Genomic DNA, 26,960 nt, shown 5'->3' with positions numbered 1-26,960 from the left:
ATTGACAGCATGCCAGGGCGGATTGCAGAGGTCTTGAAAAAGAAGGGTCAACACTGCAAATATTGATTCTTTGCATCAACTTCATGTAATTGTCAATAAAATACTTGAGTATTCCATAGTAACATCTGACAAAAATATCTAAAGACACTGAAGCAGCAAACTTTGTGGAAATTAATATTTGTGTCATTCTCAAAACTTTTGTCCACGACTGTATACCTTATTGAGCATTCTTAAAGTAAATTCTATAGGCCTAGGCCTTTTATATTCAACAAGGGTCGTTAACTGACTTCATAACAATGGAATTGACACATAGAATGCAATGTTCCTATGAATTTATATTAGTACAGTATTTACTATAGCAATGTAGTCCAAACTTCTTATGAAATAAATAATGAGTGTAATATGATACGGTTGCAAGACTAACACCAAACGTTTAAACAAATCCACAACGTGCGATTAAATACCCACACCGATCAGATATCCTTCAATTGGACCTGCAGATTGTATTAGGCCCAACAGTTACTGTTACGTTCCCGCTACTGTATCAGCAGAGCAAATCTTGTGGTAGCGAGTGTGGATTGTTCTATATCCAAGTAGGAGGGGCCTTTTGGCAGTAATATATTTGAGAATTTATTACCGAAGGCCTACATACATTCCATTGCGGGAAAGGGTTTTAAAAAATAAATAAAGTAGCCTATCAAATGCCACTAAGAGGCAGTATAAAAGTAAAACGACTGCTATTAGATAGAAAAGACATCCCCCACGAGAGAATTGGGCGAGTCCGGGTAAAGCGGAGCAGCCGTGTATGTGTCGTATATCATGCAAAATGAGGAACCAGCGTTGCATGAAGAAGTTGTTTATCCTGATCTCTGAATATATTTTAAAACAGAACTTCCTTCAAAAATACTTTTTAGTTGTGTAGTCCTTTCAATAGTTTCATGTTCAGACTGAATACGGTTGCTTATACCATCTCAAGGTAATTGTAATCTTAATTTACTTGAGTTGAGTTTTTCTGTTGAAGCGTTAGAAATAAAAGTTAACGGTATTGAGCCGCAACTTGGACACAACCGGACAGAATAGGCCTACCCATCTTCAGCCGACAGCACAACATCGTATGCCAGGACTAAGTATAAAACGTTGAGTTTGTTGACAGTTCTATATTTATTTTAATCATTTTACATGCTCGATGTTGGCTCAATATGGCGATGCATTTATGTGCCTAATCTTGCGTCCTTCAGACTGTAGTTTAAAATCGGCAACTTTCTTGCCATGGTTAGATATCTGATCATGCGTATGTACATCTTGTCACAGTGGTGTTTTCTGCAGCAGAGAGAAGCTCATATGGGGGTTATTGTGGACTAGGAAAATATAATGGCATATTATCTGCTTTATGTAAGGTGTGGCAATAGTCAAAGTCGATGTCATAGTTTTTTTGGGGGGGAAATATAAAATAATTTATAAAAACATTGAGAGGATTATGGTTGAAGACATTGAATCATTTTTTCCAGCAGATATTATCACATTGTGTCATATTCTACACAATAATATTTTTTTCTCAAGTCACTGTCATTTATTTGGAGATAATAACAGGATGTTCAGAATGTATCAGGTACAACTAGTACTAGAATGAACCCTCTTTTCTAACAAGTAGAATTCAGATATGTGTCTGTGGTTCTATGTGCTCCATTCATATCTGCAATGCTTTGAATGCTGTGCCCAGTTGGAGACGTGCCCCAGTCGTTAGTTACTGCCTCCTCCCTTGCATAAGTCAGCCTTAGCGCCATGGTGTTGCCGTGGAGACAGGTGTGTCAAGGGACTATATATGTCTGCTACAGTTCATGCTTTTCTGACACTGCCTCAGTAAACCTCACACACAGATGGAAGTGAGAATGGTTTGGAAATGTCTTTTCCCCTCCTCGATCAAATACTGGGTCATCTCCTGACCTAGCTTTTCTCAAAAGTCTCATCACAGCCAACTTTGACAGAGAGGTGTGAATGAGTGACTAACGGTAGTCTTCCATAAAGACGTTGAGTTCATATTTACATATTTATATATTTAATTGAAGCCCAGTCAGCTTCACAGCATGCTACGGTAATGAGATTTTCAATGCCAGTACGCTGTCTAACTGGGTTCTCTCTCCCCAAGCACATCACATGATGGATTGGCTATTTGCATTCCCAGCAAAACGCTATGATAAATACAGACGGACCAAATAGTATTTTCTCTGTCCAATCCATCTCTGGAGCAGTAGTTAGCAATGGGAAATGTGCATGTTGACGCCCCCTGACAGACATCATTAAACGGCGCGCCATTGCCAACAATGCTATTCTGGGGGGATACTGGGAATTCTCCAAATGGTTAACAGCCTGCTGTTTGTTTTGAGTGTGATCATCTGGTTCACTGCAGCCGGAGAGAGATGGTGCTTTGTGTTGGGGGGAATCTTTTGACACCAGTCAGGGTCTCCCCCGGCATGTGATGATGTCACTAAGCCTGCCTGTAGGGGATGGGGTCTCCCCCGGCATGTGATGATGTCACTAAGCCTGCCTGTAGGGGATGGGGTCTCCCCCCGGCATGTGATGATGTCACTAAGCCTGCCTGTAGGGGATGGGGTCTCCCCCGGCATGTGATGATGTCACTAAGCCTGCCTGTAGGGGATGGGGTCTCCCCCGGCATGTGATGATGTCACTAAGCCTGCCCGTAGGCCATGTGTAAGGTAACGAGCTCCAAGGCAACGGTCACCAACACTGGGGTTAAGGGTTACTAGAGTCATGTGTGATTTACTGGACCTGATGATTTGCTACATACCGTTAGAAATGGAAGAGAGTGGAACCTTCGGGGGTCAGAGGTGGGACAGGACTCCCCAGTCGTGGAAATGCATGCCGTGTGAGTGTGTGGAATCTGGAAGCTGTGCAAATATTTTCATTAGCCAGTGGAAAAAGTGGAGCAACGGCAGCCATGGTTATTGGGTAAAGGGTTGATCGGGATGGGGGGGGGGGGGGTGCTTCTACAGACTACAGTAAGTGGTAGAGCCAGAGCAACAAGAGAAAGACTGTTGCCGTGTTACTGAGAGGAAAGGCAGACATTGGTTGTGTCCAAAATGGCACCCTATTCCAATGTAGTGCGTTACTTTTGACCAGGTTCCATAGGGCTGTGCACTAGACCTAAATAAGGAATAGGGTGCCTTTTGGGACGCAAGCAATGAATGTGAAATAATAATCTCACGGGGCTGCTCATGGTGTGAACGTGCTGTGGAAGGAATCTAGGTTTAATAGGGGACAACCAGTTTCACAATCTCAGAACATAGGCCTAATGGATGTCACTGGAGTTCATATGTGAACTTAGTGAGGCCTGTTCTTTTCCCACAAACAAATCAAAAGTGTGGTTCTATCAGCATATGAAAAGACGCAAACTAAACCATTTTTTCTGGTTGGTAAAAAAAAGCATCATCTTACAACAGAGAGCACAATGAACCGTCTGCACTTCGCATAGGAGTGACGCCACCTGCTTGAATACCTGTTGGAACGCAATGGGAAAAAATAGCAAAGGGATAGTTCACCCAAATGACATATTGGTTTGCGTACCCTGTAAGCAGTCTATGGACAAGGTATGACAGCAATCCAAATAGCACCAGTCAGTAACATTTTCTACCATCTCCACCATGATAAAGTCTACAAGGAGGAAGGGAAAATTCATTATACTGCCACCTTCATGCCATAAAGACAAACTGCAACGTGCTGACGTGGTACCAGACTTTATACAATTTTTTTGTGGTAAAAGCTGTGAATGTTGGCTCAAACATTAATAATCTGTTAAGTGAACGTTGCAGTTTGTTTGAATCACAGGCAAATACTTTCTATACACAAGAAAACAGGGCTAGATTGCCATCCCAACTTCTGTTCATGGCACTGAATACATCATTTCAATTGGCAGTATTAGGCTACAGTTCTAGCTGTGAAAACACCTGTCAAATGTAATGCTGTGTAACCTGCCAAGCACCAGACTGGGTAGATATCTGCCACTGACACGGTATGTGCATGACTACCATTTTGTAGAACTTATTGTTCTAGGCTTGAGAGGAGATCCACATAGCTTACAGTTCTTCCCTATGTTGCTCCTTTTCAGTAAGACATCCGCAAAGGAAGACCGTGCTTTTAACAAACATATGCCCATCCTTTGTGGAAACCTGCATTGCTGTCCAGCAAAATCTTTAAAAATGACTACATGACATTGTTGCTATAGTGTTGTGCTATATAATGCATTATCATACACCAGTTTGATAAAGTGGATACTTCATGGGCATCTATTGGAGTGTAGGCTACTAAGCGTTTTTTTCAACTTTAAAATTAGAAGTTAAAAAAAATAACAGCCATTTCTATCTGGAATGGAATCTTTTCGGATGTCTTGTGTGCAAGTAGGGAATAAATAGCAACGCCTGTGTTTATGTCTGACCTAGCCCTGCCAAGCACAGTGAGCTGGCGTGGAAAACCGTCCATGTGACCATGTGACCCAGTCCAGGGGAGGCGCTGCCTGTTGCTTCCCGGGGGTGTTAAAACTCTGGGGCCAGAGGGTGCGGTTGGGCTCTGGATGGGTGTGTGTATTTCCAGCTTTGCACAGCTGTAAACCAAGCTAGGGCTAGTGGTGGTGTGACAGGGAGAGTTCAGGCTACTCCCAATCCACTCGCCCCCTTAGAGCTCCGTTTACATTGCGACTCAGATCGAGAAAACTGCAGGAATTTACATTAAGGACTGTGTACATTAAGGACTCTCGAGACAAGAGGCCTTTCGAGAAGCTTGTTAGAGCACAGTCACAAGCCCAATTAGTTTCTGTCCTCTGCTACCGTCTCTGGTATCATCTGTCCTGTGCCAATAACCTCAGAGGACAGAGAGAAAGAGAGGTAAACAGAGAAAGAGAGGTAATGAGAGAACAGGATCATATGACCTTTCCTCTCTCTGGCCAATAAAAGCTTTGTTGGTAAAGTGCAGGGAGAGGAAGTGTTATATAATGTGTCATTAAATGTGTGCCATGTGTGTGCAGTCACCGCGGCTCCCATGGTATAGCCTATGGTATAGCCTATGGTATAGCCTATGGTATAGCCAACCTAGAAATGAGGGTTTTCCTTTGATACATATTCCTTTTTCTATTGCAAGTTCTCTCTCTCTCACACACAAGGATACATGCACACCACATACGCGTGCACACACACACTTTTACAATGATGCCCTCAAAAAGGTCAAATAAGCCCCCTGCAGTGGCAAATTTCTTTCAATTTTCCCAGTAGGCTAATTAGATGCGTTCTCTTGTGAATCTGTGTTAAAAAACAACCAATATGCTGTGATGCCAGATACCCTGTTATTCCCCTCTTTTTCACACACTTTCTTTCTCTCCCTCACTCTCCCTTGCACATACATACACACACACACATACAACTGAAGACCCCTGGCTGTGTGTGTAACTGCCTCCCACATGGCCTAACCTAGTTACCTGGATTATGTAATGGTTGGCTGGCTTCTGAGGTAACAACAGCTTCTTGTGCCGTGCTGACCTTTTTGAGAGACAAGACTGACGTATTGAATCCTAGAATGCTCCCAGCTACTCTCCTTCCATCGCATGGCAAACGGTCGATAAATTCTCACCGCGTGAGGGCATTCAAATGGTTGCCTCGGAGACCAGGTCTCGCCCTCCCGAGTGGCACTCGGAGCATCTCAGTTGTCATCTTATCAGTATCACTCTGCCACTGCTCATAGGCTGTTCAAAGCCTCTTCAGTCAAACGTTATAATTAAGCAATAACACACAAGTGGGTGTGGTATATATACCACGGCTAAGGGTTGTTCTTAAGCACGACGCAACGCGGAGTGCCTGGATACAGCCCTTAAAAGTGGTATATTGGCCATATATCACAAACCCCCGAGGTGCCTTATTGCTATTATAAACTGGATACCAACGTAATTAGAGTAGTAAAAATAAATGTTTTGTCATACCCGTGGTATACAGTCTGATATACCACGGCTGTCATCCAATAAGCATTCAGGGCTCGAACCACCCAGTTTATAATAACCATCATTCAGTGAATCAACATTGGGCTGTTTGAGGTGGTTCTTCAACCTCAAGTTATTACACAACATCCAGACAAATTGGTTTAATCAAAACCGCACCATCACTGGTTTCACTTGATGTTCCTAATGAGAGTGTTCCATTTCCCGTAGGAACAGAGGAAGAGGACATTGATTGAGCAGCCAGCCAGCAGACAGACATCTTGAGGAGAGCAGAAGGGGACCTGCAGCCAGCCAGACAGCAGACAGACATCTTGAGGAGAGCAGAAGGGGACCTGCAGCCAGCCAGACAGACATCTTGAGGAGAGCAGAAGGGGACCTGCAGCCAAACAGCAGACAGACAGACATCTTGAGGAGAGCAGAAGGGGACCTGCAACCAGACAGCAGACAGACATCTTGAGGAGAGCAGAAGGGGACCTGCAGCCAGCCAGACAGACATCTTGAGGAGAGCAGAAGGGGACCTGCAACCAGCCAGACAGCAGACAGACATCTTGAGGAGAGCAGAAGGGGACCTGCAGCCAACCAGACAGACATCTTGAGGAGAGCAGAAGGGGACCTGCAACCAGCCAGACAGCAGACAGACATCTTGAGGAGAGCAGAAGGGGGACCTGCAGTCCTGCGTGGTGGAGATTAGGTCCCAAGACTAGCAGCCCAGTAGACTTTCACCGTAATTTAACCAGGAAAGACCCTTGAGGTTCTAAACTTTGTTGCAGAGAGCTAGTCATGGGGAAACAGAACAGCAAACTGCGTCCCGAAGTGCTGAATGACCTGCGCGAGAACACAGAGTTTTCTGACCACGAGCTTCAGGAATGGTACAGAGGCTTCCTCAAAGACTGCCCCACGGGCCACCTGACCGTCGAAGAGTTCAAGAAGATCTACGCCAACTTCTTCCCGTATGGCGACGCTTCCAAGTTCGCCGAGCACGTATTCCGGACATTCGACACCAACGGCGACGCCACCATTGACTTCCGGGAGTTCATCATTGCGCTGAGCGTTACATCGCGCGGCGGCCTGGAGCAGAAGCTGCGCTGGGCCTTCAGTATGTATGACCTGGACGGGAACGGTTACATCAGCCGGGCTGAGATGCTGGAGATTGTACAGGTGAGATGTAGTCTACCAATGAGGTGAGGTGGTTCTGATGGCTCAGTGAACCTTTTTCAATAAACCTCTGAGGGTTTTCCATTGAGTGTCCCAACAGAAATAGCCAAATAACTATTTTTTGTTCTAGGGAAGCACCTTTTATTCTAACAGTACATGGTGCTATCAGTACCAGGGTTGTGGGTGTGATTCCTGCATGTACCACATATTCTGAATATGTGTCATTGTCAATGTTGATAGTTCTGTCTGTTGCTTTGGATAACAATGACTGATAGATGGCCATATTAATGGTAGACATGTTGATATGTCGTTGCATGCACAAAGTAAGGACAATATCCGGTCAATTTCCGCAACAACTAATCACAAGGCTAAACTTCTTTGATGTTTTGATCCCATAGCTTGAAAAAGAAAAGGAAAGCCTCACTCTAGGAGCTCCGATGCAATAATTTAATTACCAAGGTTTTGATAGACAAGCTGTCTGGATCTGAGCGTCTTTTCTACTCTGCTAGCCAGCACTTCGCCTAAACAGGTGTGCGTTTCTTCTTCATAGCTACCACACTGTAGCGTGAAGCGCACCCGTGCAGATACTCTGTGTGACCATGTGAGAGCAAAGTCTTGCATCGCGCTCATCTCAATATCTGCGGTGCTGCTCGTTGCAACGTCATCTCGCTGAGTCTACCTTTAAATTGCCATACTTTTCACTGTGGACTCGGAAGACATTCGACGGGATCTCTCTCTCCTATTTACAACTTTTCTTTTACTGTATATATCTGAGTGGTATGTTCTTTATTACTCACATCCGTGATATCATAAACATATTTTCACCACAAGTCATGAACATTGGCTGCTACTTGTTCTCCTTTTATTATCCTTTATCAACATGGTGATATTTGCTCTCCCCACCGTCGTGGCCTGAGCAGCATGTCTCGTATCAGTGTTGGCTCAGGCGATTGTGTGTGGTGCTGATACAAACGAACCTGAATAAACAAAGTCCCTTGTTAAAGTGTCCTCAGACCATATGCTCCTGTCTCATTGATATTTTTTATAAAGCCAGAGACCCCGTGAGGATTTTTCCAGGTGGTAACCTGACTGCAGAATAGTTCCATTCTGACAGAGAACATTGAATATTTTTTTGCGATTTACCCTGTTGTTTAATGGTCAAACTGTAAACACATTGATTCTTGAAGAATGTAACTTTTTAATACCTTATGAGCTTAATGAAACTGTTTTGCCCAAGATACATTCTTCTTCCTTCCGCAGGCGATCTACAAGATGGTGTCCTCAGTGATGAAGATGCCAGAAGATGAGTCGACGCCAGAGAAACGGACAGATAAAATCTTCAGACAGATGGACGTAGACAAAGACGGTGAGTTTTTCTTTGCTTTTAAACATCTTGTTCTTTGACTTGTTCTAGTGACAATCATTTACAGTGCAAACTTGAGTCCACAAAACCCGAGCCTACAGTATGTCTTGAATGGGTATTTCATTTGAGCTCTTATGTGCTATGTCTGTGTATTGAAACAGTATGGATTTCTGGTGACCTCGTTCAGAGGTCCCCCCCCCCCCTGCTGTGCAAATAATGTGATTTTTGGTGTTTATAGTGTAGTGTGTGTTGCTAACCTGGGGTCTCTTCTGGACTACTAGGCAAACTCTCTCTGGAGGAGTTCATCAAAGGTGCCAAGAGTGACCCTTCCATCGTCCGGCTCCTGCAATCTGACCAGGGGACCTCTCGCCAGTTCTGAAGACAAACACACACATAGTTCTGAAGACAGAAAAGTGGAGATCACTGTATCATCCCCCATCCAACACACACACACACACATAGTTCTGAAGACAGAAAAGTGGAGATCACTGTATCATCCCCCATCCAACACACACACACACACACATAGTTCTGAAGACAGAAAAGTGGAGATCACTGTATCATCCCCCATCCAACACACACACACACATAGTTCTGAAGACAGAAAAGTGGAGATCACTGTATCATCCCCCATCCAACACACACACACGAGAAAGAGGTGGAAGAGGCACAGTTGTCATTACAACACCCATATCAGGCAGCCATTTTATATTCTTTCATTCCATGTCTTGTTGTTTACATCAGTAGTTCCCTAGCCTGATCCCAGATCTGTTTGTTCTCTCTATTGCATGGAGTTGGCTAGACAGAACAAACAGATCTGGGACCAGGATAGCAGTTTCCAATATCCCAATGCAGCGGTTTCATGCATTCTACAGCGATATATGTTTTGCATCATGAAACAAATTTTACACCCACAGTACCACTGAATAGACTCTTATGACATTTCCTTGCAAATGTTTGACTTAATGTTTTCTTTTTGCTTGCCGTACTTTAGTCAAGGTGAAGTGCCATATCTAAATATTTGTACTGAATGTATTATTACACTAAGTATTATGACTTTTTCCCCTGATGTGTCACGGTAAGAAGAAATCAACCAAAACCAATATTTTGTACGTCAACCTGGAGCGGCAGGTAGCCTAACAATTAAGAGCGTTGGGGACAGTAACTGAAGGGTTGCTGGTTTGAATCACCGAGCTGACTAGGTAAAAAAAAAAAAAATCTGTAGATGTGCCCTTGAGCAAGACACTTATCCCGAATTATCTGCTAAATTATTAACACGTAAAAACCATGGGTCGTCTCATTGCGACCTTTGCTCTAAATGTAATATTAGTTAGGCACATTCCAAAATGTTTTTCACTATATACCGTTTCTGCAGCACAGGAATTTTGAAAATGAATGTTTTAATACCCAGCTGTACAGAAAGTTCCAGTGATGTTGTATTAAAACCAGTATCTTGTAATGTTTTGCAGTCACTGGTTTGTTTAGCTCCACAGGGCCTGCCAACAGAGTGGATTATCCCAGGTCCCAATAAGCACACTTTGAGGACCCTGACCCCAAAAATGTGTTGTTTTTAGCCTGCTGCTCCAGAAGCACATCAGAAATAAAAAAACAAATGTAACTTTGTTGTTTACTTCAGACTTCTTTATGGTAACAAAAAGCTCTGCAACGCAAGTCTTGCTTCACTAATATGCTGCTTTTACAGTTTGTGTATCTGGGATGTCATGAGTACAGTGGGTTGGTTCCAATTGCGGGTGACCCAAAATACAGACACACGCTTGCAGTCTAGTGAAAGGGTTAGAGGTTCCCTACAGTCCAGTTAGAGGTTATAGCTGTGCCTGAGCTCTGCTTGTCATTCTCAGCAATTTACATGAATAATGAAACACTAACTTTTTATTCTCTTTATTTTTTAACAAAAAAGTCATTTTGTTTTCACACAATCAAAATAGTTGTGTAAGAAATCTACACAAGTCCCACATTCCCCTTTGTCCTGCACAGACAATGTAAAATCACTGGTGTTCTCACCGAGAAAAAAAATAAAAAGACTAAATCAGAAAATATAATGTTCAGTAGGTCTGTAAGGCGAAGTCATAGATTTAGAGGATTCTAGATGGATATAACCTGTTTTGGCATGGACATTGAGGGCTTCCACCATTTTAAAGTAGTCAACTGGGTGGGGATTCCTATGGGATAAGGAAGGATCACATGATTCCATCCTGGTCATCAGGAGGGATCAGCCAATGAATGACACACTCTTGAGCAAATGTTCCATAACTGCAGTTGCCAGTAATCGCCAACTTTGGCTTTATACCGGTTCAAACATAACACTAGGTTGCAGTGCACCTTTTCAGTTTGCTTGCCAACTTCTAGAAGAAAATGGACTACTTCAAAATGGAGTTTGCCTCAATGGCGCTGCCTGTGCACTCAGACGCCATAATGGGACTTATATAAAAAGATAATATCTCTATCATTCTCTACGGGCGAATCTCCTGCAGGCCACGCCTCTCCCCACTTGACGGAGATGATGTGAGAAGCTGCATGTCTCTCTGGCCCTGTTCAAATACTTCAGAAATGTACACTTATTTCCTTACCTTCTACCTTCCTTTAAATAATCACAGATCTGAATTGATTGGATTGGTCAAATTGGCTGGTAACTTTGCTTTCACCTCTCCTATCACTTATAGATCTGTGCTCTATCAAGGTAACAAAGGAAGGATACTTTTCTGAATTATTCAAACAGGGTTATACTCTTCATTTCTTTCCTCCTCGTGAGTACTTCAGTAACCGGGCGACCCAATCTACACATTGTTCCATGGGAGAGGAGAGACGGGTCGCGCCAAGTTAGACCAGACAGACAAGATGGCGCCCAACCGTATCCGTCTGGATCGGCCCGCCCGGAAAGCTGGGCTCTCACAACTCTTCCTTCCCAATGTCGTCGTCCAAGTCCACGTCACTCAGGTCGTATTCATCCACGGGAAGCTGGGGATAAAAGATGTAAGAACTGGCCAGACAATACAAAATATGGGTCATATTCATTAGTGTAAACAGTTGCAAACTACAGCAACAGAAAAAAGTTATTGAAAGAAAACAATTTCAGTCTGTTTGGTTTCTAGTCAATACTGCCCTGTGATGTGTTCAATGAGTCTGTCCTCCCTGACATATGTTCTACACTGTACATTTCTATCTGGACGTTTGGTAATGTTCTGTAACGTTACATCCTCCTGAACAGACTTGTCCAAAGCCATGCTTCACCATTTCAAAAGAAGCTCAAGTCACATCGTTCAGCCAAAACTGTATTATGGTAGGAATACATCCGCATCCCATCCACCCCGTGACCTTTGACCTTTCTCACTCACCTCTCCATCTTTGCCGTCCCAGGCATCAACTGAGTTGATCTTAGGCAAAGCCCCGCCTCCAACGGTAGCAGTGGAGCCACGGCCTACAGACAGATCCCTAGGAGAGACAGAGAAGATACACCTCAGAATGCTACTGTGGAAATACTGTATACTGATTGGCTGTTCACAAGGACTTTAAAATCAGCTTGGAGCAGAAGCATTCAGATCCAGTATCTCGCCAAGAGAGTTAGGCATGGGTAGGTCCCAAATGGGACCCTATTGCCTTTATAATGCACTACTTTTGACCAGGGGGGATAGGGTGCAATTGGGACACATCCATGAGCTACTCTATACTGTGTAAAGCACAAAATGAGCAGACAGTGCCCCCCTACCTGAGGAACTCGTGAATGCCGGTCTCGCTGAAAGAGCCCTTGAGGAGGGCGAACTTCATCTTGCGGGCGTTGATGGCCGTCATGGCGGGGTAGCCGAACCCTCCGATGCCCAGCGCTGCCTCCAGCTCCATCTGAGCACCAGCCTCAGTCCACAGCCAGCTAGAGAGAGATAATCAAATTACACTAAATCAATTCTATTGGGTTGAATTGATCCAACCACAGTCTGAGATCAAATTCATTCAGTCAGACAGTTTGAAATCGAATGCACTGAATAAATCCTATTGAGTACTTCTTTAGGATACAATCATTTGTAAAAATCTGTCATTCTGCTGAGTCGGTGATACGCTCAAACACAGCCTCTTTCTATATACTGACCCCCACATTTTCTTCTTGTACTTCTCTGCCATCTTCATCATCACCTCCAGGTAGCTGTTCCTGCCTGCTGCACCTGTAACAAGGCAAGAGGAAGGAAAGGGACAGGTCAGTCTTGTACAGATCCAAAATGATCAATGTACCGTCATGAGGTACAATGACTAACTGCCATATCAAATAGCCTGAGAATATAAGCATACATTTATATAATAGAAGTTAGCATAGTAAACCGGTCAGAACTGGTCCAAACTGGCATAGAGTAGTTCCATCTAACCTGTGTCCAGGATGTGGGGCAGCACAGCGATGACACAGAGCTGGTAGTCATCACAGGTCTTCTTCAGGACATCTGCGTTAAGGATCTGAGAGAGTCACACACACACACACACACACACACACAGTTAAGAATCGAACAGTCTGTCTTAAGAGAAACACTAAACTTCAAGAGGAAGATTATCTTCTAGTTAACCATAATAAAAACATATATTTTAACTTTGATGGAGAGCATAAAAACAATATCTTGGAACCTTTTAGGTTACAATCTTATTGTTTTAATGCTCTCAAACACACAGACACACCACCCCCAGACAGACACACCACCCCCAGACAGACACACCACCCCCAGACAGACTCCAGCACACCTACCTCGAGCAGTTCAGGAGGAGCGGCGTTGTCAGAGAACAGGTCCAGAGCGCGGGCAATGATGTCACCTCGGGTCCTCCCCCCCTGGTAGTCCTCAGGCTCCTCCCCCTTCTTGAAGATCTTAATTGTGGGGAATCCACGGACCTGCAGATACGGAAAGAGAAACGGGAAAAACCTCAGTCCTCGGCCACACTCGGTAGGCAAATGTTGTTTCTTGTATAAATGTCCTGAATAGAGCAGACACGATTCCTGTATTTCTATATAAATCAGTGTTAGAAATATATAAATGTAGAACAATCTGAACTTTCTGCTGTTGTGCGCAGACAGACATCAGTGGTGATGCTACACTGATAGTATCTGACTGGTGGGTGTTCCTGCTCACCCCGTAACGGCTGGCCAGACCCTGGTGCACAGTGGCGTCCACGGCTCCCAGGTGGACCTTGTCCTTGGTCTGCTCCTTGACGGCCGAGGCTGCAGCCGCCCACTCAGGCTCCAGGCTCTTGCAGTGGCCACACCAGGGGGCAAAGAACTCCACCAACCACACTTCACCACTGTCCAGAACCAGCCGGTCAAAGTTGTCATCAGTCAGCTCCACAACATTCTTCTTACTTCCACCACCACCACCACTCTGGAGAAAGAGTATGTTTACTTAGACGTACCGCTTACACTCTGCGCAAAATGTTTAAACAAGAAGACTTGACACGATTCTGAAAACCCTGTAATCCTATTCAATTCTTTCAACACGTTGCTAAATTTGGCTAAATTTATGTTGTAGGACACCGGACTCATGTTCAATAGGGTACAATGTAGCAAAACATTTTGTGACGGAAAAGAACTAGTGTTCTTGTTGGACAGCCAGTACCTCCACATTTCACTTTAAACGTTTTGTCCATTCTGAACATGACCCAGCCGAGGCGTCAGTAGTAGTTACCTGTCTGCTGTTGTCAGAACCACCTGACCTGCCACTCATCCGGTCCTTCACTAGAGTACGGAGAGTATTCAGGGCTCCGTCCACTATGGCCTGGCTACTACGCCCACCTGAGGGAGGGAGATTATTAACACCATTAGAGCCCAGCAATCCAAACACATTGATGTCTTGACCTTTTTATCCTTTGTGCCGTTGTCTGTGCCTAAATGTTTGTGCTCCTGCCATGTTGTGTTGCTACTATGCTGTGTTGTCATGTGTGGCTGCCATGCTGTGTTGCTGCCATGCTGTGTCGTCATGTGTGGCTGCCATGCTGTGTTGCTGCCATGCTGTGTTGCTGCCATGCTGTGTCGTCATGTGTGGCTGCCATGCTGTGTTGCTGCCATGCTGTGTTGTCATGTGTTGCTGCCATGTTGTGTTGCTGCCATGTTGTGTCGTCATGTGTTGCTGCCATGCTGTGTTGCTGCCATGCTGTGTCGTCATGTGTGGCTGCCATGCTGTGTTGCTGCCATGCTGTGTCGTCATGTGTGGCTGCCATGCTGTGTTGCTGCCATGCTGTGTCGTCATGTGTGGCTGCCATGCTGTGTTGCTGCCATGTTGTGTTGCTGGCATGTTGTGTCGTCATGTGTTGCTGCCATGTTGTGTCGTCATGTGTTGCTGCCATGTTGTGTCGTCATGTGTTGCTGCCATGTTGTGTTGCTGCCATGCTTTTCTGCCATGTTGTGTTGCTGCCATGCGTTGCTGCCATGTTGTGTTGCTGCCATGCGTTGCTGCCATGTTGTGTTGTCATGTGTTGCTGCCATGTTGTGTTGCTGCCATGCTGTGTTGTCATGTGATGCTGTCATGTGTTGCTGTCATGTGTTGCTGCCATGCTGTGTCGTCATGTGTTGCTGCCATGTTGTGTTGCTGCCATGCTGTATTGCTGCCATGCTGTGTTGCTGCCATGCTGTGTTGTCATGTGTTGCTGCCATGCTGTGTTGCTGCCATGCTGTGTTGCTGCCATGCTGTGTTGCTGCCATGCTGTGTTGCTGCCATGCTGTGTTGCTGCCATGCTGTGTTGCTGCCATGCTGTGTTGCTGCCATGCTGTGTTGCTGCCATGCTGTGTTGCTGCCATGCTGTGTTGCTGCCATGCTGTGTTGCTGCCATGCTGTGTTGCTGCCATGCTGTGTTGCTGCCATGCTGTGTTGCTGCCATGCTGTGTTGTCATGTGTTGCTGCCATGCTGTGTTGTCATGTGTTGCTGCCATGCTGTGTTGTGTTGTTGTCTTAGATCTCTATGTAGTGTTGTGATGTCTCTTGTCGTGATGGTTGATTTGTCCTACATCTTTCTTTTTTTTATCCCCGTCCCCACAGGAAGCCTTTTGCCTCTTGGTAGGCCATCATTGTAAATAAGAATCTGTTCTGAATTTATTTGCCTAGTTAGATAAAGGTTCAATAAATACAAAATATTGCCAGAAAGTCACATGGGTTGTATTCACTAAACACCAAACGGAAGAAAACGAACCAAAAAATAGAAAGGGTTAACCCGAATGTGTCAAATTAGAAACACTTGTTTTTGTTTTCCGTTGCAAATTTTTTTTGCTATGGGTGTGCACTAATGAATACAACACAGGGTTGTGTTTATTAGGCACCAAAGAGAAGAAAATGGACTGAAACAGGGAGGGACTACCTGATCCAATAAGAAACGCAGATTGTCCTTTTCAATCGAAAAGCATTAAAAAATGTTTCCCATTGCGTGCCTTAATGAACACAACCCTGGTCCATGTTAAAGGTAACGTCCATATGACATCATAATACTGTATATGCCATTTAGCGGCTCTACATGTGGTAGGAATTGAGCCTGAGGATGATGCTGTTTGCTTTATGATGTCATATCTGAGTCTACCTTTAAAGTTAGGGAAAGGCCCAGCTACTAGACGTACCTTGGTAATCATCAGGCTTGTTCTTATTGGCCCCAAAGATCTTGATGGAAGGGAAGCCTCTGACACCGTACTGACCGCCCAGGGACTTGTGCTGGTCGGCGTCCACCGCACCGACCTTAACGATGCCCTGAGGGGGGGGGGGGGGGACAGCGAGAGGTTACAGTCAATGTCACCACCATCATCATCATTACTGTTGCCAGAAATAGTCATTGCATCCCTCATTAGTATAGCTCATAGTGCGCTGGTGATCTTTATTTGTTTTGTACTAGAAAGATATACACCCAGGACATGACACGGACAAGCAGAAGCAGTAAACGATGCAGCTGCTTATTGTGAATGTGGTATAGTGATCAACTGCTTATAGTTATCAAATGGTCCTGCACAGATGTGACGGTTGCATGTGGAGCGTATTGTAGTAACGTGCACTTTATGTAGCTAGTGACATAACACGTTAATAAAACAACTTCAAGTTGAATTACAACATCTTAAGTTGAAATAATATTGGTGTAATATAGGTGACACTAATAACAGAGATAGAGTTTACCTTCAAGGCTGTGGCTGTCTTCTTCCAGTCAGCAGTCAGGCTCTGACAGTGTCCACACCTGTGGAGACAAACAGTCTTCTTGTTCCAGGCACCAGACTACACACAGCCTTATATCCATCTGCATTAGCAGAGTGGAGTCTACACAAATATGATCACTCCGAGTGATAATGAGCCAGTCTGGTTTTGCATAGACCTGCCACAGATGTTTTTCAGTCAGGATGCGTGCATTTGCTTCAAGTTTATGCCAAAGGGACGATGTGTTTACTAGCTACTATTTGAACTTCTATATCAATCTGTATTCAGTGATGAGAACGCTGTAGAAATGTTATTGACAATTCCCTATTCTTCTTAAAAGACAATGTTTTCTGTTCTTCAAAATACATCTCTATCCGAACTTTCTGTAACGCTACAACCTTCTGAATGCACCCCAGGTCTACAAACTATTGTGTCCCTCCTTGACAGGTTATTGGGATAAAGAGATTTCATACAACACTAGCTGCTTGGTGGCAATTTAACCCTTGTGGCTAAGTTCTCAGTATCTCATTGGGCCCCCATCAGATTCAACCACTCACCAAGGAGCGTAAAACTCAATGAGCCAGAGGCTGTCGCTCTGAAGAACCTCCCGGTTGAAGTTGGAGGGGTTGAGTTCAACGACATCATCAGCAGCAGAGTAGAATCCCTGGGCCATCAAGACCAGGGAACAACCCAAAACACCTGGTGGGAAAGAGGCAGAGGAAAGAAGAAGCTGAGTGTGAGGTGTATGTACATTTTGCTTAAGCAATATGCCACAAACACTGTCCAAGACCATGTTGGTAGCATGAAATGATTGCTAACACATACAAAACGTTCAATTATGTAGGTAATAGGCTACAGTTCAGCAGAATAAATATATATATTTTTTAAAGTTGGCATATCAAGCCAAACACTAGATAGCTAGCTAAGGTTAAAATTGTTAACTAGTCTACAATCCAGAACCCATTTCATCAGGTTTTAATTCAGCTTGTCGTCTTTTAGCCATCGTGTCATTGTCACTAGTTAACTAATATTGCCAGAGTGAATCAAAATACAATCTGATTCAGTAGCATTAACGTCAGATAGCTAGCAATCTTGGATACATCCTATGGCCACCATGACCGAACCTTAGCTAAATAGCTTTGTTCTTTTTTTACAATGGCATTAACTACAAACCAATATAATACTAATAAATCTGAACAAGCCGTTTAGACTTTCTTACCAAGTAAAAGCCCTCTCATGATTCCAGCGGATCTCTGTGCACCAGTCCAATGTAATTGTCCAGAGCAGTTCTGTTGCAGAAAACCAGCGCTACAAAAAGAGAGGGCGAAATGTTTTGCCGTGGCCCACGCTGATTGGCTCCCTGCCGGCTGTGCCGCGCCACGTCCAATCAGAACTCGACGTGTAGTTTTCCCAGCCAGTACAGGATGGCGTGTAAAAGAATCACAGGAAGATGTGTGGAGAGTTAAAGCCATGGTGGAGAGCCAAGATGCTTTCAGTCACGACCGGACCGCTCATTAGGCAGGATTAGGCGACCGCATATGGCGAAAGATTGACGAGGGCGGAATTTTCTGAGCTATAAACTGACCGAAACGCACCTCCAACCACAACACATAACACCTTACATAATTCTGCCCCAAAATAATGACAATTTCTGTCAACCAGCGCCATATGGACTTTTTAGGTGAGCGTTGATGCCGCCCTTTGATAAGCAGTGCCCACTTTGTCAAAGGCAGGGCACAAAATACATTGCTTGCCCATTCCGAGCGCACTTCTCCAGGGTTCTGTTGGAGAGATGCATCACTGCAGCACTCCACCAATGTTCCACCCCCCCAAAAAATATCTAATATAAATCATGTAGCAGATATAGGATATCAAATCAAATCAAATCAAATTTATTTATATAGCCCTTCGTACATCAGCTGATATCTCAAAGTGCTGTACAGAAACCCAGCCTAAAACCCCAAACAGCAAGCAATGCAGGTGTAGAAGCACGGTGGCTAGGAAAAACTCCCTAGAAAGGCCAATACCTAGGAAGAAACCTAGAGAGGAACCAGGCTATGTGGGGTGGCCAGTCCTCTTCTGGCTGTGCCGGGTGGAGATTATAACAGAACATGGCCAAGATGTTCAAATGTTCATAAATGACCAGCATGGTCGAATAATAATAAGGCAGAACGGTTGAAACTGGAGCAGCAGCACAGTCAGGTGGAAGTTGAAACTGGAGCAGCAGCATGGCCAGGTGGACTGGGGACAGCAAGGAGTCATCATGTCAGGTAGTCCTGGGGCATGGTCCTAGGGCTCAGGTCAGTTGAAACTGGAACAGCAGCATGGCCAGGTGGACTGGGGACAGCAAGGAGTCATCATGTCAGGTAGTCCTGGGGCATGGTCCTAGGGCTCAGGTCCTCCGAGAGAGAGAAAGAAAGAGAGAAGGAGAGAATTAGAGAACGCACACTTAGATTCACACAGGACACCGAATAGGACAGGAGAAGTACTCCAGATATAACAAACTGACCCCAGCCCCCCGACACATAAACTACTGCAGCATAAATACTGGAGGCTGAGACAGGAGGGGTCAGGAGACACTGTGGCCCCATCCGAGGACACCCCCGGACAGGGCCAAACAGGAAGGATATGGTAGAAAGAGTATGTGGTCTTTTCTGTAGCCTACAGGCTGGACATAAAATGTATGACAATGCAATGAGACAGACACTTTTTACATCATGCAAGTTTCTCCAATCAAGCCTAACCTAAATGGCGCTCAATTAAATAAAAAATGCAGCTGTCATGTTAACAAACAACATATCCTAAAAAACAGGACAGTTCAATGTAAAATGGACAATATGGAATGGACAATCACAACTGTTGTCCCATGAGTTTCATCCCATTGTCATGATCAGTGGTTTGAAGTTTGTATCTGTCAATTATTGACACGCTGATCATAGCAAAAATAAAATACTTCTGCATTTCCCACTGTGTGAACACGTTGCAAATAGGCCTCGCTTATAACTCCTGATAAAGTTGGGTAGCTGATATTCAGAGCTTAAATAGCCAAATTGATTAGTCACAGGAATCAGGACTAATAAAGCCAATGCAATGACATGTTTTACATAAGGTGGGTCTACCAGATGGATGGGCATTCATAAAATTCCATTGTGTCGGACATCGTAGGCTACACCCCAGTAAGCACTAGCCGACATCTTCTGGACATCTTTTTTTGGTCTTGTCCAGACGTCGTTTTTGGTGTTTTACAAACCGTAGTCTTGCCACATATATAGGCATTCATAAAATCCAATGTCAGGCAACACTGTAGGCTACACCTCAGTAAGCATGGACCGACGTCGTTTGGAGGTATTTTTTGGTGCAGTTCCGGACCGGCCTTGATTTCCACAGCCACGGACATTGATTTTTGGTCCAAACATAGACGTCTATAAATGACTTATGTTCAACTTTCATTGAGAACCAAAAATGAGCCTGATTTCAACACCCGGAAAACAGATATTTTCAGCATCTGTAAAATACGTATTTTCAGAGTCTGTAAAACATGTATTTTCAACATCTGGAAAATAAGTATTTTCAACTTTGGTTCAGAACCGAAAATTAACTTGATTTCAACATCCTGGGGGGGAGGCATTTTTTGGTTTTGTCTATGGCGGTAGAAGCCAAGGACCGGCCCTGCTTTCAGTACAAGGTTTTTTCTATGACCACAATGAAGCTCAGTAGTCTTAACACCATAGATTCAAATCTAAAAGTGTTTTTTTTTTCATGTGATTTCTTACAATGATTTTGCTTTGTTTGTTGCATATGCTTAAGGTTCCCATATTGCTAAAGTTATCCAATATTTGGATGTGTTCTTAGGAAACCCCCACTTGAGTTCTTATGATGTGGAATGATTGATTGCCTAAAATCTGTGGGTTTATGCTATTCAAGTTGAAATACCTACACATTTCTTAGTGTAAAAAAAAAACTGCACAGGGGGCATTTCTAGATGAGCCAAAGTTTTGCATTTAAGCCTACAGTAGGATGGACTTTGTTTGTTGCTTAAATCAATAAATTATACAGTGTTGGGGAAGCTACTCTGAAAATATAGTTTACCAAGCTACCAATTACCTCACACTGGAAGAAGTTAGGCTACACTAAGAAAAAGTACATCATTCACTACATACAAACTACTTAGTAAAAAATAGTCATATCTAAATCTGAAATATCATAGACTACAAATTGCAAGAACAGAACACTCTGGAGTCAGGTGTTAACAGAATGTGTAATTTAGCCTACACAAAAACAATGTTTTAAGTGATAATTAGGCAAGTCTGATACCGGAACAAATGACATTTTTGCCTACACCCGTTTTATTTTTGCAAAAACGTAGTTTGGAGTTCGAGTAGTTAGCTACATGCTACATGTCAAAAAAAAGTAAATAACGACTGAAAACACTACCAATATTTGAATTTAGTTCAACTACCACCAAGCTTCTGCAAAATCTAGTTTAGTTGAACTACGTGTAGTTGATTACTTCCCAACACTGAGAATATATAGGCTAATATTGATTCAACAAACCAATTTATGTGGTTCGTGATTGCAACGTGAACTCATTGTCGCTAGATGGAGATACTAGGCAAGAATGTTGCCTTATGCCTCTGCGCATTTACGCACACTTGGGTAACCTAACATCCTTCCATAATATGGCCATTAAAGATCTCCTTTTTCACTGCAACATATCTTGTTGAAATGTATTCCTTGACAACAGAGATTTACCTTTCTTGACAGGCAATATATTTGTGCACACAAGCCGAAACATTTTTCAAAAGCTAGTCTGAGACAGATTTGCTTGTTGTTTTACCCTTGGGGTAGGCTACCTCCATGAGGAAATAGACAAATGGTATTGGACTGGTAGTGGGGACAATATTTTCTGCCATGTGATATATGTCCGTTTCCTGGCTAATGTCGTCTCTTTACCATAAAACACAATTTATTACAGCTCTCCTCCCACTTCCCCCACACTTCCCTGTAGCTCTCTGCCTCCAGTTACTCCACTATTCATTAGCAGCCTCACGTATTTATATTTGTTGTGACGCGTATTCTGCAAGACTGCGCACTGATACACAGGAGTCCAACTTTTAACAGCAAGGCACAGAGGCGCTCTCTTATTTTCTGATGACGGACTAGTGGGAGAAGAGACGCCTGTTCATTCGGCATTGCTTGCTACAGCTCTACGCAAAAGATACATGTGGATTTTTTCCAGGTTCGAATGAAGCTTAGCCTATAGGCCTATACATTTGTGTCAAACATTTAAGGAGATCTGAAAACTTGTCGTTTTCCTTTGATGTTCTGCAGTCTTTTACGCACGCAGTTTCCTACGCAAGTATCCTAGCGTAGACTAGTTGCATTAATACAGGCCAACTATATTCATTCAGATTTTCTTGGAGTAAATCAACAATATAGGCTACACGGACAAGTATGTGGGGAATAACGAGGACGCGATATGCTGATTGCAATGGCTCGGAGGCCAGTGAGGAGAACGGGATTGTCCTGAACATCGGTGGAGTAATACAGGTGTTGTGTGGGGATGTGCTGAACCGTTTTCCGGAGACCCGACTAGCGGAACTGTGGAACACCTCCAAGGGGTGTTTGGAGGACTTATCCTCGCTTTGTGACGACTATGACTCAGGGAAATGTGAATTTTATTTTGACAGAGACCCGGACGCGTTTAAGTGTATAATTGAGCTGTATTACTACGGGGAGATACATATTAAACGGGGTATCTGTCCAATTTGTTTCGTAAAGGAGATGGAGTTCTGGAAAATCGACTTATATTTCCTGGACGATTGCTGTAAAGGCGACCTACAGGAGGCGGAGGACGAGCTTGCAGAGATTGCCGAGAAGGTTCAAACTATTCTGGTCGACCGGGAAGGGGACCCCTCTGCCAGGGGCTGGCAATGTTTCCAAATGTGCTTGTGGAAGCTTTTGGAGAAGCCGGAGTCGTCGCTGTCCGCGCGCGTCATCGCCATAGTGTCTTTCCTCTTCATCCTCATCTCCTCGGTGGTGATGTGCGTAGGCACCATCCCTGACCTGCAGGTGGAGGACGCTGAGGGCAATCACATGGAACACCCGATCTTGGAGGCCATCGAGACCACGTGTATCGGCTGGTTCACCGTTGAATACGTCCTGCGCTTGATATCGTCCCCGAATAAAGTGAAATTCGTCCTGTCCTTCATGAACATCATAGATTTCATGGCCATCATGCCCTTTTACGTGGTGCTGACTTTGACGTCTCTGGGCACGGCTATGATGGAGCTGGCTAATGTGCAGCAGGCGGTGCAGGCGCTGCGCATCATGCGCATTGCGCGCATTTTCAAGCTGGCGCGCCACTCCTCTGGGCTGCAGACTCTCACCTCGGCCCTGAAAAGCAGCTTCAGCGAGCTGGGGATGCTGCTCATGTACATGGGCGTGGGCGTCTTCTTGTTCTCGGCACTGGCCTACACCTTGGAGCAGAGCCACCCGGAGACCATGTTCACCAGCATCCCGCAGTCCTTTTGGTGGGCCGTCATCACCATGACCACCGTGGGCTATGGAGACATCTACCCCAAGACCACGCTGGGTCGGTGCAACGCGGCCGTCAGCTTCCTCTGCGGGGTGATTGCCATCGCCCTGCCCATACACCCTATCATCAACAACTTCGTCATATTCTACAATAAGCAGCAGGTGCTGGAGACCGCGGCCAAACACGAGATCGAACTGATGGCGCTGCGTTCCAGCGAGGCATATGCAGAGGAGAGCGGGCCCCACATACAGCGCAGATCAGTCGGTGTCGCGGCCGGAGTGTGGGACAATGCCATGCGCTCCTGTCACAGTGACACCTACATTCCCCTGCTGAAAGACCCCAGAGCAGGAGTACAAACCCCAAGCTTGGACAGGAGCTTTGACAGTTCATAGCTGAGTCAAATCACAAATCACTCTTCACAGCGCACAGCTTTAATGGACCTACAGTATATGCCCCAAAAACATCCATTGCGAGATCACAAATGAGAATAAAATCACGATAAAGAACTTGATGACCCATTGTAAAATGTCTCAAAATATAAGTTCATTAGTGTATTAATGTCACTTTTCCTAAATACATGAACACATAATTTGAAAAAAATATAGAAAGAAAAGACAATACAAGTATATGGGTGATGCAATAGTGTAAATAATAGAGTAGGAACTTGTGGTTATTGTAAATGTAGACCAAAGTGGTTGGTTCATGTTTACGCTGGAACATTGGTCACCAACCAGGAGTCTCCAACCAGGAGCCACCAACCAGGAGTCTCCAACCAGGAGTCTCCAACCAGGAGTCTCCAACCAGGAGCCACCAACCAGGAGTCTCCAACCAGGAGTCTCCAACCAGGAGCCACCAACCAGGAGTCTCCAACCAGGAGCCACCAACCAGGAGTCTCCAACCAGGAGTCTCCAACCAGGAGTCTCCAACCAGGAGCCACCAACCAGGAGTCTCCAACCAGGAGTCTCCAACCAGGAGCCACCAACCAGGAGTCTCCAACCAGGAGCCACCAACCAGGAGTCTCCAACCAGGAGCCACCAACCAGGAGTCTCCAACCAGGAGTCTCCAACCAGGAGTCTCCAACCAGGAGCCACCAACCAGGAGTCTCCAACCAGGAGCCACCAACCAGGAGTCTCCAACCAGGAGCCACCAACCAGGAGTCTCCAACCAGGAGTCTCCAACCTTTTCTAGCATGAGAGCTACTTTTAAAAAACGAAACATGTGGCTAGTTACAGTTTTTTTTCTAGCTTTCAAATAGGCACATTCTTCTCTTCTCCCCTCCCATGCACCTCTTCCTCAGGTCCTTGAAGAGAAAGTATTGCACTGTTTTCACTCTCAGTATACCTGGTAAAATATTTTTAATAAACAACTCTAAGGGGAGCCCTATAAAATATGTGATTTCTTCCCCAAATTCCTGGTTTTAGATATTATAATTTTTTGTTCACTCTCAAAATTACAATTGTTCATGGAGAAACAGCCCATGTCAATGCTTAAATCACATCAAAATATTGTATTTTTTACGTCTGGAAGAAAACGAACACATTTCGATTTTTGAGTGCATTTCCCCTTTAATTGAACATCTGACCCTTTAATTGCTCATCTGCAAGTGAGGAATGTGCTGTCTAATGTGCTGGTCTAGTGATGGTTCTGTACCACTACTGCTCATTTCATGGCAATTTTAGAAAATAACAAATAATAGATACAAATTATATACTTACTCATGATATACTTCTGCCAGGTACTTTAATTTGCAGTTAACATTTAATTGAGAAGGTTTTGGGGAAAGTATTTCTGTCAACCCACAAGTGGGATAATGTCAATGTTGCTTTGACTGCGTAGTAGCTGGGAGCTTACGGTGTCTGATAATTGTGAGATTTATAATTGTGTGTATGCCTATAGCCGAGGCTACATGACAGTCATCTCATCTGTGATTGTGTAAGGTCTAAGTGCTGCAAGAACAGTACTCTGTCACTCCTCCTCTTTATAACCTTGGACTGACAGTCAAATTGACCTAATCACCGGTGTATTGATAAGCGGGTAGACGTGGTGCTGAACAGCGCCACTGCATAAAGTTATACAGTGTATCTAATTTTCCTCTGTAAAAAAAGTATATTAAAAGTGAATTAACTATGAATGTCTATTCTCTATTGCATTTTTTTCTATAGGCACTAGATGCTCCTATATCTACAGATATACATGTATATATCCCACTGGGCACAGACATCAGTTCACCATCTAGTTTTGATTTACATTTGGTTGACATTTCATTGAACTCATCACATTACATTTTTTGGGGATGAAATGACTTGGAAACAATGTTGATTCAACACATTTTTGCTCAGTGGGATGTTATCATGTGTAGCCTAATAAAATGAGATACAGTATCAGCAGACTTGTCAGCTGTGACTCTGTACTCAACTAAAGTCATCATGTCTCAAAGAAAAGAGCATGCAGGATATCTCACCATTTCATCTGCATTGGTTTGCAAGCAGGCTTTGGTACAACTTTACCCATTCAGTTTAAGTTTTTTTGTTCATTAAATCTTCTCAAGTTCAGTTTTCCTGTAAATTCTTCATTCATTTCAGCCTGAGATACTTACAGGCAAACACCTTCTTTATACAGTATGTGTCTATTTAAAGTGGGGTGAAGTCAACCTTCCAATGTCAGATAGAGAACATTCCTTGGCTCTAGGACATTTCAGTAATGGGTTTAAATTTTGCAGCAGCCCCCGAAGCCTCCCCTGAGGGTGTAGGGCATATGTGGCATCAGGGGTGCAACTTTCACTGGGGACAGAGGGGACATGTCCCCCCCCCCCCCCCCCCCCCCCCCCCCCACGCATTTTGAAATGGCATTTTTGACCCCCCCCCAGTTTTATAATTGGAATGTGATACAAAATGAGGCAACGGTGTGCTGTAGGACCATGCGGACACCTCCGAGCGGTTGGGTAGGCTGTTTGGAGTGTTTATCCCCCCCAAATTATAATAATACAAATTTTAAAAATACATTATGTCCCCCCAACTTCTAAAACCATTGTTGCGCCCCTGTGTGGCATACTTGATCGCTGAGTAAAGGCGTCCACATGCTTCCCAGACGAAACCGTTCGGAATAGTTTGTGCACATATTATGACATATTTTGTTACGTTTTTGTTCGTTTGGGACTTCGGTGAGGGTTGTTAGGGCATGTTCAAATCTTTTCTTGAGGCAAGCCAGTGTTCAGAGCCAAAGTCTAAGCCCCTTCATCGGTGATCGGTCAACAGTAGGGATTCTTCAATAAAAATCTGTTGTCATTCAACGAGAGAGGACTCGTTTTTATACACATTTTTTCATTGAGATATACTGCACCAAACATCTCCAAGGCAAAAACGACAAAATGAATGACAGACTTCTTGAGTTTTCTAAGATGAATTCTGTATATTCTGAGGAAGTGTATACTGGCTAATGCATCTCAAAATTGACAAACGGTAGGCCTACTATGGCCACTTCTTTCTTGTTTTTCAAGTGAACGTTTTTTAAGGGAGTATGTGAGCACACTTGTTTGATTCGGCTAGCCGACTTTGGCTAGGTACTAGCCGAACTGAAGCATGCTGACGCTTTTAAACTGCTGTGGGTAGGGAGAGAATGGGAGGGAGGACAGGAGTGGATGCATGTTAGCAACAGCTCGTCAGGCTGTCCACCCACACACACACATACACTTCCGCTTAGGGGCCCCTATCTCCTCCTGCAGTGGCCAGCATGCACTCACACAATGTCAGGGCTAGTGGGAGAGGCCTT

The 26,960-nt window shown here is 44.3% G+C and overlaps 3 protein-coding genes across 8 annotated transcripts; 2 read left to right on the top strand and 1 right to left on the bottom strand.

Annotated features, from left to right (window-relative positions):
* The first annotated feature begins 763 nt into the window (after nt 1-763).
* LOC109900546 (hippocalcin-like protein 1) lies at nt 764-10,131 on the top strand. 5 transcript variants are annotated; one of them, XM_031836932.1, is made up of 5 exons: nt 764-976; nt 6,206-7,153; nt 8,411-8,516; nt 8,795-8,906; nt 9,039-10,131. In XM_031836932.1, exons 2-4 carry the CDS (start codon nt 6,776-6,778, stop codon nt 8,890-8,892), a joined length of 582 nt encoding a protein of 193 aa, XP_031692792.1. In that variant the 5' UTR covers nt 764-976; nt 6,206-6,775; the 3' UTR covers nt 8,893-8,906; nt 9,039-10,131. The 5 variants fall into 5 exon arrangements, with proteins under 5 accessions (XP_031692792.1, XP_020351794.1, XP_020351793.1 ...); XM_020496205.2 differs by having other exon boundaries at nt 8,972-10,131; XM_020496204.2 differs by having other exon boundaries at nt 766-976; nt 6,212-7,153; nt 8,795-10,131.
* A 265-nt stretch (nt 10,132-10,396) lies between these two features.
* Nucleotides 10,397-17,997, bottom strand: LOC109900545 (protein disulfide-isomerase A6). Of its 2 annotated transcripts, XM_031836931.1 has the most exons (13): nt 17,874-17,997; nt 17,212-17,353; nt 16,640-16,697; nt 16,096-16,222; nt 14,180-14,286; nt 13,915-13,917; nt 13,631-13,876; nt 13,252-13,392; nt 12,884-12,968; nt 12,613-12,685; nt 12,238-12,396; nt 11,867-11,963; nt 10,397-11,489 (listed from the first exon to the last, which is right to left on the bottom strand). In XM_031836931.1, exons 1-13 carry the CDS (start codon nt 17,890-17,892, stop codon nt 11,421-11,423), a joined length of 1,326 nt encoding a protein of 441 aa, XP_031692791.1. In that variant the 5' UTR covers nt 17,893-17,997; the 3' UTR covers nt 10,397-11,420. The 2 variants fall into 2 exon arrangements, with proteins under 2 accessions (XP_031692791.1, XP_020351790.2); XM_020496201.2 differs by lacking the exon at nt 13,915-13,917.
* A 3,754-nt stretch (nt 17,998-21,751) lies between these two features.
* LOC109900385 (potassium voltage-gated channel subfamily F member 1-like) lies at nt 21,752-25,397 on the top strand. Its single transcript, XM_020496079.2, has one exon. The coding sequence runs from the start codon at nt 22,109-22,111 to the stop codon at nt 23,582-23,584; it is 1,476 nt and encodes a 491-aa protein (XP_020351668.1). The 5' UTR covers nt 21,752-22,108; the 3' UTR covers nt 23,585-25,397.
* Nucleotides 25,398-26,960: the final 1,563 nt, after the last annotated feature.

This window comes from Oncorhynchus kisutch, linkage group LG12 (genome assembly GCF_002021735.2).
Source record: "Oncorhynchus kisutch isolate 150728-3 linkage group LG12, Okis_V2, whole genome shotgun sequence".
NCBI lineage: Eukaryota > Metazoa > Chordata > Actinopteri > Salmoniformes > Salmonidae > Oncorhynchus > Oncorhynchus kisutch.
Note: the sequence above shows the minus strand (reverse complement) of the source record. Positions and strands in the feature narration are given on the sequence as shown.

Excerpts from the sequence above, each read along its gene's own strand:
- LOC109900546 (XM_031836932.1), top strand. The coding sequence starts at position 6,776 with ATGGGGAAACAGAACAGCAAACTGCGTCCCGAAGTGCTGAATGACCTG. Across the intron at positions 7,154-8,410 it reads AGATGCTGGAGATTGTACAG|GCGATCTACAAGATGGTGTC; the intron begins GTGAGATGTAGT and ends TTCCTTCCGCAG. Across the intron at positions 8,517-8,794 it reads GATGGACGTAGACAAAGACG|GCAAACTCTCTCTGGAGGAG; the intron begins GTGAGTTTTTCT and ends CTGGACTACTAG.
- LOC109900545 (XM_031836931.1), bottom strand. Across the intron at positions 14,287-16,095 it reads CAAGCCTGATGATTACCAAG|GTGGGCGTAGTAGCCAGGCC; the intron begins GTACGTCTAGTA and ends TCCCTCCCTCAG. Across the intron at positions 12,397-12,612 it reads TACAAGAAGAAAATGTGGGG|CTGGCTGTGGACTGAGGCTG; the intron begins GTCAGTATATAG and ends ATCTCTCTCTAG.
- LOC109900385 (XM_020496079.2), top strand. The coding sequence starts at position 22,109 with ATGTGGGGAATAACGAGGACGCGATATGCTGATTGCAATGGCTCGGAG.